Genomic DNA, 13,134 nt, shown 5'->3' on the forward strand with positions numbered 1-13,134 from the left:
ACACACACACACATTCTTTTATTCTTTTACTTGTTTCAGTCATTCAACTGTGGCCATGCTGGAGCACCACCTTCAAGGGTTTTAGTTGAACAAATCAAACCCAGGACTTATTTTTTCAAACCTAGTATTTATTCTATCGGTCTCTCTTTGCTGAACACCAGTTGTCAAGTGGTGATGGGGGGACAAACGCAGACACAAAGACACATATACAGATGTGTGTGTATGTGTGTATCTTTGGGTCTACACTGGGTAAGAGCCACTGTTGAGCATTAATCAAATGCAGAATCTGCCCCAGATGTCGAATCACTGAGGTTATGCCCCAGATGTAGAGAGCTTGCTTCATTTGTCAGTCTTAAGGTGGCTTTTTGTGGCTATGAGTTGCTTTGACTCTCATTTCAAGCAATACTGATGCTGACTAGCACCCTTAGTCGCTTTAGTAATGTCTATATTTCTGCCTTTTGGTTGAAAATTGCAAATAAGTCACCATTACTATTTATAATTCTCACTTCTACCATTTATGGAATCTATTTCTTTACTATCCAAAAGGGGCTAAACACAGAGGGGACAAACAAGGACAGACAAACGGATTAAATCGATTACATCGACCCCAATGCATAACTGGTACTTAATTTATTGACCCTGAAAGGATGAAAGGCAAAGTCGACCTTGGCAGAATTTGAACTCGGAACATAACGGCAGACGAAATACCACTAAGCATTTCACCCAGAGTGCTAACGTTTCTGCCAGCTCGCCGCCTTTTATGGAATCAGCATGCAATTTCTACGGTAGTCTAATACACTGACAAGGTGAGCAAGCTTAACCCTAGGCCAGGTAAGAGCCACTGACGAGCATTAATCAAATGCGAAATCACTGGTGACCTGGTTATGCCCCATACGTAGCGAGCTTGCCTCCTTTGTAAGCTTTAAGATAAGTGCTTTCTGTGGCTATGAGTTATTTTGATTCTCATTTCTGACAATACTGGTGCTAACTAGCACCCTTAGTCACTTTAGTAATGTCTATATTTCTGCCTTTCAGCTGTAAATTGTGAATAAGCTACCTTTACTATTTACACACACATGAACTCACAGGCACACAAACACACACACACATACATACACACACATCCTCAAACTCATGTCTTATGCCAGTAGCTATACAATGGTAAAAAGCTAAATAAATGATAAATGGTAAAAAACATTCCAAGTTGAAAAGATATCCCTCCCCTCCCTCTCTTTACCTATCTATCTGTCTAGCTATCTGTCTATCCATCCATCTATTCATCTACCTATCTATCTATCTATCTATCTATTTATCTCCATTGTCCTGGACCCTCACCCACAAAAATTTAAAAAAAAACAAAAACAATGTTCTCCTCTTCTAAACAAAACAAAAAACACCTGATTTATATAAATGAACAAACTGTTTGCACATTCACAATTTTATTTGACAAGTTCGAAGATGAACAAAAGCGCTAAGAATAATGACTAAATAAACAAATTCTTTTTCCAAAATTCTAGTGACTTCCACTTTTCTCAATATTCAATATCTGTACACCACTTCTAACACTCTATACATATATACATAAATACATACAACAACTAGTTTTGCAGTTATTTTAGGAGAGGTGCAGCAATGTTCATTTTGATGGTTCATGACAATCTTTTCAGGATGGAATATATAAAATGGGGTCAGAGGTATTAGGTCTTAACAGGAGACAGCACTGAGACTAGTTTGATTCCAATGATATGATGATAAATGAACTTTCAGCAACAAAGAGATCCATTCATAAGCTTCCTGACCCAAACATAAAGAACAAAATGCAACTAGAAAAGTTGTATAAATCTAAGAAAGCAAACATCCAAAAAGAACTCAAGACACTTGGTGGAGAAATCTATCTGAGGAAGCACAGGTGCCATATGACAGGAAAGATATTAAAATTTTTTATAGTTTATTGTGGCAAGCTTTTGGACCACAATCCTCATTATATGTTCCCTTGAAGTCAAAAGATGGAAATGAGGTTATTAAAGATCCTCCTGGAATAATGAATAGATGGAGAGAACACTTTGCAGATCTTTTCCACAATCCTTCTGTAGTGAAATTGGATATCATAAACAATATTCCACAAAGACAGATAGTGCAACACATGAACGATACACCTTTCATTGTAGAAGTAAACCGAGATCAGGTAAAGCTCCTGGATTGATTGGTATTCCAGTTGAATTTCTGAAAACAGGTGGGGATCATATTTCATCTGAAATGCATAGTCTGATAACTTAATTTTGGAATGAATCTTCTGTACCACAGAAATGGATAAATGGCATTCTAAGCTCTGTATATAAGTGTAAAGGCCCAAAAGCTGTGTGTGGTAATTCTAGAGGTATAACTCTCCTGGTACATACCGGGAAGATACTTTCAAAGATGGTGTTAGATCGTCTCATTGAGAATGTCTGTTCACATGTGATTCCTGAAGAACAGTGTGGTTTCAGACCTGAGCAAGGAACAATGGACATATTTTGTGCAAGGCAGGTTCAGGAGAAATGCTTAGAGGAACAACTGTCACTATACCAGGTCTTCATAGATTTAACTAAGGTATTTGACATGGTAAACAGGGAGGCACTGTGGATTGTTTTGTATAAACTTGTGTTCCCAACACATTTTGTGAGCATCTTTAAGGAACTACACAGAAACATGAAAGCTCAGGCAGTCTTTAATGGTGAGCTATCTCATGAATTTTCAGTGGACAATGGTGTCAAACAGGGAAATATTCCCCCCCACACCTGCACTTTTCTCTATTTATTTTGCTGCACTGCTTTAGTATGCTTTCAACAGGGGAATCAAAATCAGATTTCGGACATCTGATCATATTTTTTATTTGACCAAGTTTAACTGCAAAGCAAAGACTTTCAAAACACTTGTTAGAGAATTACTTTATGCCAATAATACTGATTTGTTGGCACACTCAGAGCGGGATATGCAACACATAATGGACAGATTTTCCACTAAATGTTTACATTTTGGACTCACAATTAGTCTTGGGAAAACCAAAGTAATGTTTACTCCCAGGTAAGTAATAATCTTGAATGTCAACTACCTCTTACAACTTGTGTCATATGTCACAAAACTTGTAAGACAATATCTGCACTTAAAAGACATATGCTAGTTCACAAAGATATTCCTTCAGAATCAGATTCAAAAAGGCAAATATAAAAAAGTAACTTGAATATCTGTTACTTGTGTTTTAAACCCTGTCAATCAGCAGCTGGTCTTGAAAGTCAATGGAGTGATTACGCTTTGTAATGGAGAATGATGTGTGTTGGTAGGACAGCTATCATCTGTCAAGCTGAAGCAATCATTATATATATATATATATATATATATATATATAGTTTTTTATTATACGTATATATATTTATTGATAGAGAAAATTTTAGATCTTAATTATTATATTTATTGATAATAATTTAGTTATTATTCTTAAATATTTTATAATTATTAAACTTGAAGTTAAATGAATAGTGATTATGTTTTTGTTAAATCATTTGGTAATTAGATATTGACTATAACTGAGATTAGGTTATTTGTGAGTTTATTAGGTTTTTACAGCCATTTTATATCTTAATAGATAAATACATTTTCTATCTATTTTTACCTTAAAAATTAATATTTAACATTATAATTGGATTGTATGACATTATCCTAATTGTTAAAGTTTCTAATTTGATAATAGAGTTTTTTATAAGAAAAATTATTATTTTATTTCTTAAAAAATATTGTTTAAATATATTTGCTTATTTATTTAACTATTATCTTTAACCTGAAGATTGACTATGATTATAATTCGAATTTTTAATTGAATTTAAATCATTGTAATTCGAATTGGGTTATGGCCATGAAACGTACGTAGTGGTTTTACTTATTATATTATATTAAACTTTCTAATACCTTTTTGATAGTTATTTTTAAAATAAATAAATAAATAAATAAATATAAGTATTAAAAAATTAAAAGTTTAAAAATTTATAAATTTTAAATTTTAAAAATATATTTAAAAAATTTATAAATATAAATTAAAAAATTTTAATTTAAATAATTTAATTTTAAATTTTATATATTTTGTATATTATATTAATTATATTCATTTTTATGTTTTGGTTTATGTTTTTCACTGTTTGATTTGCCTAATAGTGGTTTTATCTCTAATTTAATTTAAATTTATACTGTGAAATTTGATTTAATCCTAAATCTAATTTTTCCCTGTAAGTTTGGATTTACTCCCTAATAATATTATTATTATTATAATTATTATTATTATTATTATTATTATAATTAATATATTGATAAATTACGTTTATTGAGTATAATATCTCAATTTCGTAAGTTATGGAACTTACAGGTAAGATAGAACCACTATTTTGGAAATCATATTTGAAGAATATTCCAATACCCTCTAGGAAAGAATATATTTTGAAACTTATTAATAATATTAAGGATTTTGTTTCTAGGGTTAAATGGAAAGCCTACTATTATAACTATAATATATCTAATTTTAATGATATTATGAATGATAATGATTTTACATCAAATTTTAAATCTAAAAAAGAACCCCCATATAATAGAGATTTACAGATCTTAGAAGATAATATTTGGAAGGTGGTGAAAAACATTAAATTTCATAAATACCCAAACAGACATAATGAATATTTAAGAAATTTAGCAATTAGAATTAAAGAAATGAGAAATATGGATGGTATTATTGTACAATCTGATAAAACTAGGAATCTCTATAAATTATATGATAAACTTTTAGAGAAAGAGATAATTAAAAAATATAAAATTGTTCCAGATAGTACACTTTATACTATAAATAAGGCCTCTAAATTAGGCATGATGAACTATGAGTTGGATAATAAAACTGAACCTATGCACCCTAGAATTACTTTGAAAGACCATAAAGATAATTTTTATTCAGACCCTAAAGTTAGATTAATTTGTCCATGTAATTCAGACCTTGGTAAATTGAGTAAATTCATTTTAGATAAATATATTAATAAATTAAATAAATTTAACTACCTAAAATTATGGTTTAGTAATAATAATACTTTAAATTGGTTTAATTATATTAAAGAAAAAAATCAAATAGATATCGATAATTACTATTCTTCTATTAATGAAATTGTGTTTAATAAAGCCCTTAATATACACAATGAATAAGGTGGGAATGACTTTTGAAAAGGTTAATGTAATTAAAATGGCTAGGAAATCGTTTATTAGATACAATAATAAATTATGGGTTAGGAAGGATACTAGGGACTTTTTTATATACCTATGGGGCACCCGATTCTGCACAAGCTATAGATTTGGTAGGTATTTATCTATTATCTGAACTTCAATTAGAAAATTTAAAACTAGAGGGTGGTTTATATAGGAATGACCTTTTATTAATTACTAAGAATTGCACTAATAGGAATCTAGAATTATATAAGAAAAAACTTTATAGTTTCTTTAAAAGATATGGTTTAAGTATTACTATATATAATGAGAATTATAATGTTAATTATTTAGATGTTAATTTTAATCTAATAATGGGTAAAACATAACCATATCATAAATTTAATGAAAACCTTAAATATATAAATGTTAATAGTAATCATCCACCATCAATTAAAAATCGTTGATTAATAATATAAGTAAACATATATCATTACTTTCTTATGATTTAGAGATTTTTAATAAACATGCACCTTATTACAATGAGGCCCTACGAGAGGCAGGTTATAATAATAATATTAAATTTTTTAATAAAAATAAAGATAAAAATATTAATAATTATAATAATTATGTTAGTCATATTAGTAGTAATTGTAATTATAAAAATAAAAATAAAAATAATATTAAGAATATGACAAATTTTAATATTAATTCAATAAATGTTAATTATAATCATAATTTTAATTTTGATAATATTATAAAGAAATATAATAATTGTATTGGTAATAATAATAATAATAATAATAAGAAGAAGAAGAAGAAGAAGAAGAAGAAGAAGAAGAAGAAGAAGAAGAAGAAGAAGAAGAAGAAGAAGAAGAAGAAGAAGAAGAAGAAGAAAATTTGGTTAATTGTTCCTTATGGTGCTCAAGTTAAAACTAACATTATCAAAGAGATTTTAGATATTATTCATGATAATCGTAAATATAAAAAAATTTTCTCTAGTAATAACTTTGGAGTAGGTTATTCTACCACTAATAGTGTAGGTAACATTATTTCTTCTTTTAACAAATAAATTTTATAAATCATACCAATAATAATAAAGATAAGACACTCATTAATTGTACATGTAGAGATAAAACTAAGTGTAAATTTAATAATAAATGTGATTTAAACGATGTTGTTTATAAATGTATAGTTACAATAATTAATGAGAATAATAGGAATAGTAATAACTTAAACGCCATTTATATAGGGTCCACTTCCTCTAAAATAAAGTTAAGAATCGCACAGCATATGCATTCATTTAAAAATAAAAACCTAATTAACTCTACAGGGCTTAGCAAATACATTTGGGGGCTTAAAACCCAAAGTATTAAGTATGATTTAAGGTGGGAAATAATAAGTAAGGCCAAATCATATAGTATAGGAGGCAATTATTGTTATTTATGTTCTAATGAGTTTAAAGAAATTTTATTTTATGATCATAATTTAGTGAATACTTTGGATGAGGGTAAAATTAAATGCAGACACAGGTTACTTTACTTATATAATAAATTTCTAGATAAATAATGACTATATCTAAACCCTATTTTGTTGATTTATGTACTAGTATTAAACTAAAATTTAGTATGTGATTTATAATAGATATTACATGATTTTATATGTTAAATTTAATATTATTAAATAAATAATTTATATTTTAATAAATTTATAAATATATAACTTAATGATAGTAGTGTAGTGTTTCCAATTCTTTATGAGGTTTGGTATTGGTCAATAAGAGTTATTAAAGGCTCTTTATTTACTTAAAGTTAGATTATATTTAGATGTTCATTTTATTACTAAATATTTATGCGTTTAATGAATATAGATTATATGAAGGTTTATAATTTTGAATGTATAGGATAATAATTTTTTCTTTAATATTTTTTAAAATGATAATTTGTATTTTTTTATTCAATTATAGAACAGTGTATTTGATCTATAGATAAATTAATTTACCTATATAATTAGTTTAATATATTATTGGTTAGCTTTTATTTTGAGAATTAATATTATTATATATAATATAAATATATATTTATCTTATACTTGAGTTAAGTTTATGGTTTGTTTTAAATTTGTTAAATAAATCTATTTGTATGTATTTTCTATATATTTGAAGTAGATTTATTTAGATGTTTATTTAATGAATATTATTTAGTGAATTTTATTAGAATATAGTTTTTATATTAATTAGTGGTCATATTATAGATAATGCTTGAATTAATACTGAATTAATTTTGAATGTGTCTAATAGTTATTTTTAAATTTTTTATTTATATTAATTTGACTACTACGTAATTTTTTTATATAAATTAATTAAATCTTATAAGATTTTTAGAATATACACAGTAATTGGTAGTTATATTAATTATTTAATTTATTGAGTATAATTTATTGTAGTTATTTTTAATGATAAATCTTATAGTATTTAGTGGTTTTATTCTATAATTGTGATTTCGTTTTATTTACATTTATTGATAAACTATAGCTGTTTCCATTGACAATAATTTTTATTGATAAAATATATTTGTAGTTTTTCATTGTTAAAAAAATTCTTCATCTATTTATTCTATTTCTGTTAATAACGTAATTCCACGAGTATTCTTATAAACGCTTAAAAGACGTTTTCCGTTTTAAATTTTAGTTCATGACACAGCCCTGGTAAAGCTAAGTAATCTATTTCTATTTAAGATTTAAAAATTTTTTAATATTTCAATAAGTTTTATTGTATTATTTTGTATATTATATAAATACTCATTGTTATTTGATGTTGAATATATGTATATAATTATTAGATTATAAATATACGTTATTTGTAAGATATTACTTAGCCATTGAGATATATAGATCGTTAATAATTCTACGTTTTTTTTTAAAGTTAGGTTACGGGTTTATAATTTGATTTTAATCTTTAATTATTTTATATTAATATTTAATACTTATGTAAGTAGTATTGGATTAATTAATTTATTTATTTTTCTTTATATGTCTATACATTTATTGATAGCATAAATTTTAGATTTTAATCACTATATTTGTTGATAATAATTTGGTTATTATTTCTTAAATATTTTATAATTATTAGATGTGTACTTAAATCTTAAATATGAATAATGATTATTTAGTTAAATAATTTGTTAATTAAAATTTTGGACTATAACTGAGTTAAGGATATTCGTGAGTTTATTATGTTTTTTTTTAAGCCATATTATATATTCATAGATATCTATAATAGTGACTTTGTTCTATTATAGCTTAAATATAGCGATTTCCATTGATAATTTGTATTAGTATTTTTCATTGATAAAATATATTCGTAGTTTTCGTTGTTAAAAGAATTTTCCATTTGTTTATTATTAGTTTAGTTAATGACATGATTTTTGAAACCTAAGTAAACCTTCTTATTAAAGTTATTTTAGTTATTTTAATAATTTATGTTATTTTGTATTATATTGGATACTATATAACTAAGGATTGATAATTTAATTGTATAAGTATTTAGTTGTTGAAGATATGTATTTCATTATTAGATTATAACTATATGGTTTTTGTAAGTTACTAATTGGCCAATGAGATATATTGATCGTTAAATAGTTATACGTTTTTTTAAAGATAGGTTATACATTTATAATCTGCTTTTTCATCTTTAATTTTTTAATATATTTCGTAAATAATAATGGAATAATTAATTTATTTAGTTTTCATTATACGTATATATATTTATTGATAGAGTAAACTTTAGATCTTAATTATTATATTTATTGATAATAATTTAGTTATTAGTCTTAAATATTTTATAATTATTAGATTTGAACTTAAATTTAAAAATATGAATAGTAATCATCTTTTTGTTAAATCATTTGGTAATTAGATATTGACTATAACTGAGATTAGGTTATTTGTGAGTTTATTAGGTTTTTACAGCCATTTTATATCTTAATAGATAAATACATTTTCTATCTATTTTTACCTTAAAAATTAATATTTAACATTATAATTGGATTGTATGGCATTATCCTAATCGTTAAAGTTTCTAATTTGATAATAGAGTTTTTTATAAGAAAAATTATTATTTTATTTCTTAAAAAAACTCTTCCGCCTTCCATTTCCTCCCTATTCATACCTTTGGAGGATTTTCCCGGATGCTCTGATCTTTTGAATACCTTAGCATCATTACTGTCCTTGCCTTTCCTGCCTTATATTCTTCAGTGATTGATGTTATTGGTAGTTGCAGCATGGATTTTTCCATATAGTGCAGTTGTATTCAGTGGTTTCGGCAGACCAAGCCATTTTCTGATAAACACACTGCATCTTTGTTCCATCCTTTCTACTCTACTCAAGGCTATTTCGTACATTTGCAATGGCCACATTATCCTTGGGTACAGCCCGAATTGCAGTATCCAACATTTGAATTTTCCCGGTAGTGTTGTTCTGTCAATTGCCTTTAATCCTTGTTCTACTAACTCATGTGTTTCTTTCCCTTGCTTCTTATCATTTAATGAATCTCTGTACCATCTGCCGAGACTCTTTACTGGTTGTTCTTTCACCGTTGGTATGTCTTCACCTCCTAGCTTGAATTTCACTTCTTCTTGTACTCCTTTCACAAAAGCCATGCTTCAAGATTTTTGGGCTTTGAATTTCATTCTTGTTCATCCTATCAGTTTGTCCAACCGCTCTAACGTTCCCTCTGCTGCTTCTCTACTTTCCGATAATACAGTAACCTTGTCCATAAAAGCCCTTAATGGTGTCTTTGTAACAGCTTTCTCACAGTTTGTAGATCTAAGTAACATTTCCATGACCTGCACGAATAAGATGACTGATATCGTGCATCCAGCTGCAATATCTATTTCAAGTTGTTGCTACTCAGTTGTGAACTTTCCTGCTGTAAATCTCATCTTCAGGTTGTCGTAGTAGAACATGAGCATTTGTTGAACATCTTTTGGAATCCAAAAGTAGTCCATCGCTGTTTTTATTAGTGTGTGCAGAACAGATCCATAAGCATTGGCGAGATCTAGCCAAACAATGTACAGGTTTTTCTTCAGTTGTTTTGCACAGGTGATGGCTTCCCAGATGGCAAATGCATGTTCTATGCACCCAGGGATTCTGGGGATTCCTGCTTTTTGGATTGCTTCATTAAGTAATAAAGAACAATAAGAAAAGTAAGATAAATAAGGAGAATAAAACATTACAACAATGTAAAACATTAGGAGTGTCAGTACCCAGGTATACTTACTTACATACCCACATTTACGGTCCTTTGTATACACACACTTGCTCATATGGGCAGTTAAGTTGATGTCATTAAACTGTCCAGTCATTCTTGTATCTTGCTGTGAGGCAAGGCACCATAGGCTCTGGCTGACTGAGTGAGGGGCCTCTGTTGGTTGTAAATCTCTTAGTGGCTATTTAATACATATGTATAAACTGTGTATCACACTTCATTGCAAGTCAAATTTTTGTTGATATTTTGAATATTAAACTTTGTACAAATGTGAAACTTGATTAATTGAAAGATCCCAAGTAGGTTCTATGTAGTGAACATTTCAATCATATTGATAAGCTACATACAAAGTTGAGTCATGTATTTTGAGGTGCTTTCAACTGTGTCACGCTTTATTGCAGGTGTACAAAAACATCAATTTAAGGTAATGAAACAAAGTATTATCATTATATTACTATTTTACAGTAATACTGAAACATGCTACCGAAGAATGGCAGAAAAAGATATGAAACAAACACAATTAAATTGTTGATGTTGTACTTTATTTGTCTACGTAACTTCCTTGTTTAGAAATGACATCAAACAGTCATTTGTCCACAGAAGCCGTTAGCCAACTAATATCTTCTCAGAGATATTATGGTACCAGCAACTGTTTTGATCTTTTCCTACAGGCATCCTTCAATAAAAACTAGATACCTTCTTCATACTCTTTCTGCTTCAAGATCGACCAGAGCTGGCCAATAGGATTTAGGTTAGGAGAACAGGGAGGCCAAGTTATAAGTGATTGGCCTGTGATTGCCAAAGCTACGAGATGCAAAATTGTAGCCTTCGCTGAATGCAAAGGAGCATTGTCATACATAAAAATCAATCATCATCAACATGAGAATGGCAGATCATCTAACCATGCTGTAAAATGCTCCTCCAGAAATGCAGTGTAGGAGTTGCTGGTGAGTTTGATACTCGGAAAGGCCTGACAAGTTCATTTCCTATGATTCTACCCAAACATGACACCACCACCTCCTTGTTGACATCAAATGTAATGCGGGCGAGTGGCTGCAAGAGGCACCCAAACTATGGCCCATCTGTCGGGTCCATCCAAAGTAGCTCTGGCCTTATCCATGAAGAGGACATCTTGGAAATTAATCTTCATGTACTTCTGTGTTTAATCAATGTTTCTCATTGTGGTTTTTGTTTAGGATGGGTCTAGTGACACACTTAACACTTCTGGCCGTCTCTTTAAGGATCCTACAATGGGTGCTTCTGGACAAAGGAGCAACCCCAGCACTTTCAAATATGGCGGCACTTGTGCTACCGAGGTCTTTTCTTACTTGTATACCAATATTTTGGATGTCACGCTGGGATACACTTCTTCTTGGACTTTTATCTTTCCTTGGTTTGGTGATGAAGTTTTCCATATACGCCTTCAGTGTTCTTGTATCCCAACCAAGCTCTTGGACTAATTCTCTCATAGATAAGCCTTCTGCAAGGCCTGCAACAGTCTGCATCTTCTCTGTAGCTGTCAGACGTCATTTCAGGGACATTTTTGTACACCTGCAATAAAGCATGACACAGTTGAAAGCACTTCAAAATACATAACTCAACATAACTTTGTATGTAGCTTATCAATATGATTGAAATGTTCACTGAGTACATACCTACCTAGGATTTTTCAGTGAACCAAGTTTCACATTTGTACAATCTTTAATATTCAAATATCAATGAAGATTTGACCTGCAATAAAGCGTGATACACAGTTTATAACATAGGCCTATAAATATACATACATACTTATATACACGCATGTATGAATACACACATGCATGAATACACACATGCATGCACATACACACACACATACATTCCTTTCTTTTATTTGTTTCAGTCAACTTCACTGTGGCCATGCTGGAGCGCCACTTTTAGTTGAACAAATCAACTACAGGTCTTATTCTTTGTAAATCTGGTACTTATTCTATCGGTCTCTTTTGCAGAGCCACTAAGTTATGGGGATGTAAACACACCAACATTGGCTGTCAACCATTGGTACAGGGACAAACACAGACACATAAATACATGTATATATGTATTGATATATATATATATACTAGCAGTATCGCCCGGCGTTGCTCGGGTTTGTAAGGGAAATAACTATATAAGCATTTTTAGAGAGTTATAGCAAAAAAATTAGCAAAAAAATGCATTAAAAATGAAATAAAAAATGATGGTAATTTTTTTTTTTAATCGTTGACTCATCGTAGACATTTTTAGAGAGTTACTTCCCTTATATAATAGCGAAAAAGTGCATTAAAATGGAAAAAATGATGGTAAATTGTTTTTAAAATCGTAGACTCATCGTAAACGCTTTCTTAGCCATTTCTGTTTTGGTGTCTTCAAGCCATGAAGTCATTGTTCTAAAAGAACGCTGGTCTCCTTGACAACGCTTTACGGCGTTGATTTCCTTACACTCCCTTCCCCACAGCTTCACGAGGGAGGAAAGAAGGGGGAGAAGCAACACAGGTGCAGGTGTGACCATGGACGCCAACTCTGCCGCCATTGACAAACGAAAAAATATGCGTTAAAATGGGAAAAAATGATGTTAAATTATTTTTAAAATCGTAGACTCATCGTAGACGCGCGCTAATACCCAGACGGGCTCGATATGA

General features: G+C 29.3%; 1 protein-coding gene across 5 annotated transcripts in view; it reads right to left on the reverse strand.

Annotated features, from left to right (window-relative positions):
- The window catches only part of LOC115210345 (D-ribitol-5-phosphate cytidylyltransferase), a 178,612-nt gene that overhangs the window by 6,784 nt on the left and 158,694 nt on the right, over window positions 1–13,134 (reverse strand). The window contains exons 9-10 of one of the 5 annotated variants that reach the window (XM_029778882.2): window positions 12,134–12,205; window positions 10,998–12,025 (exon numbers count right to left, since the gene is read on the reverse strand). The exons of 2 other annotated variants lie outside the window; for them this stretch is intronic. In XM_029778882.2, the coding sequence (XP_029634742.1) occupies window positions 12,176–12,205 (30 nt within the window). In that variant the 3' untranslated portion in view covers window positions 10,998–12,025; window positions 12,134–12,175. Of the gene's footprint in view, window positions 1–10,997; window positions 12,026–12,129; window positions 12,206–13,134 lie in introns of those variants that run through there. 2 more of the 5 variants (XM_036502143.1, XM_036502142.1) reach the window with 2 other exon arrangements.

The sequence above is a fragment of the Octopus sinensis genome, linkage group LG4 (assembly GCF_006345805.1).
Source record: "Octopus sinensis linkage group LG4, ASM634580v1, whole genome shotgun sequence".
NCBI lineage: Eukaryota > Metazoa > Mollusca > Cephalopoda > Octopoda > Octopodidae > Octopus > Octopus sinensis.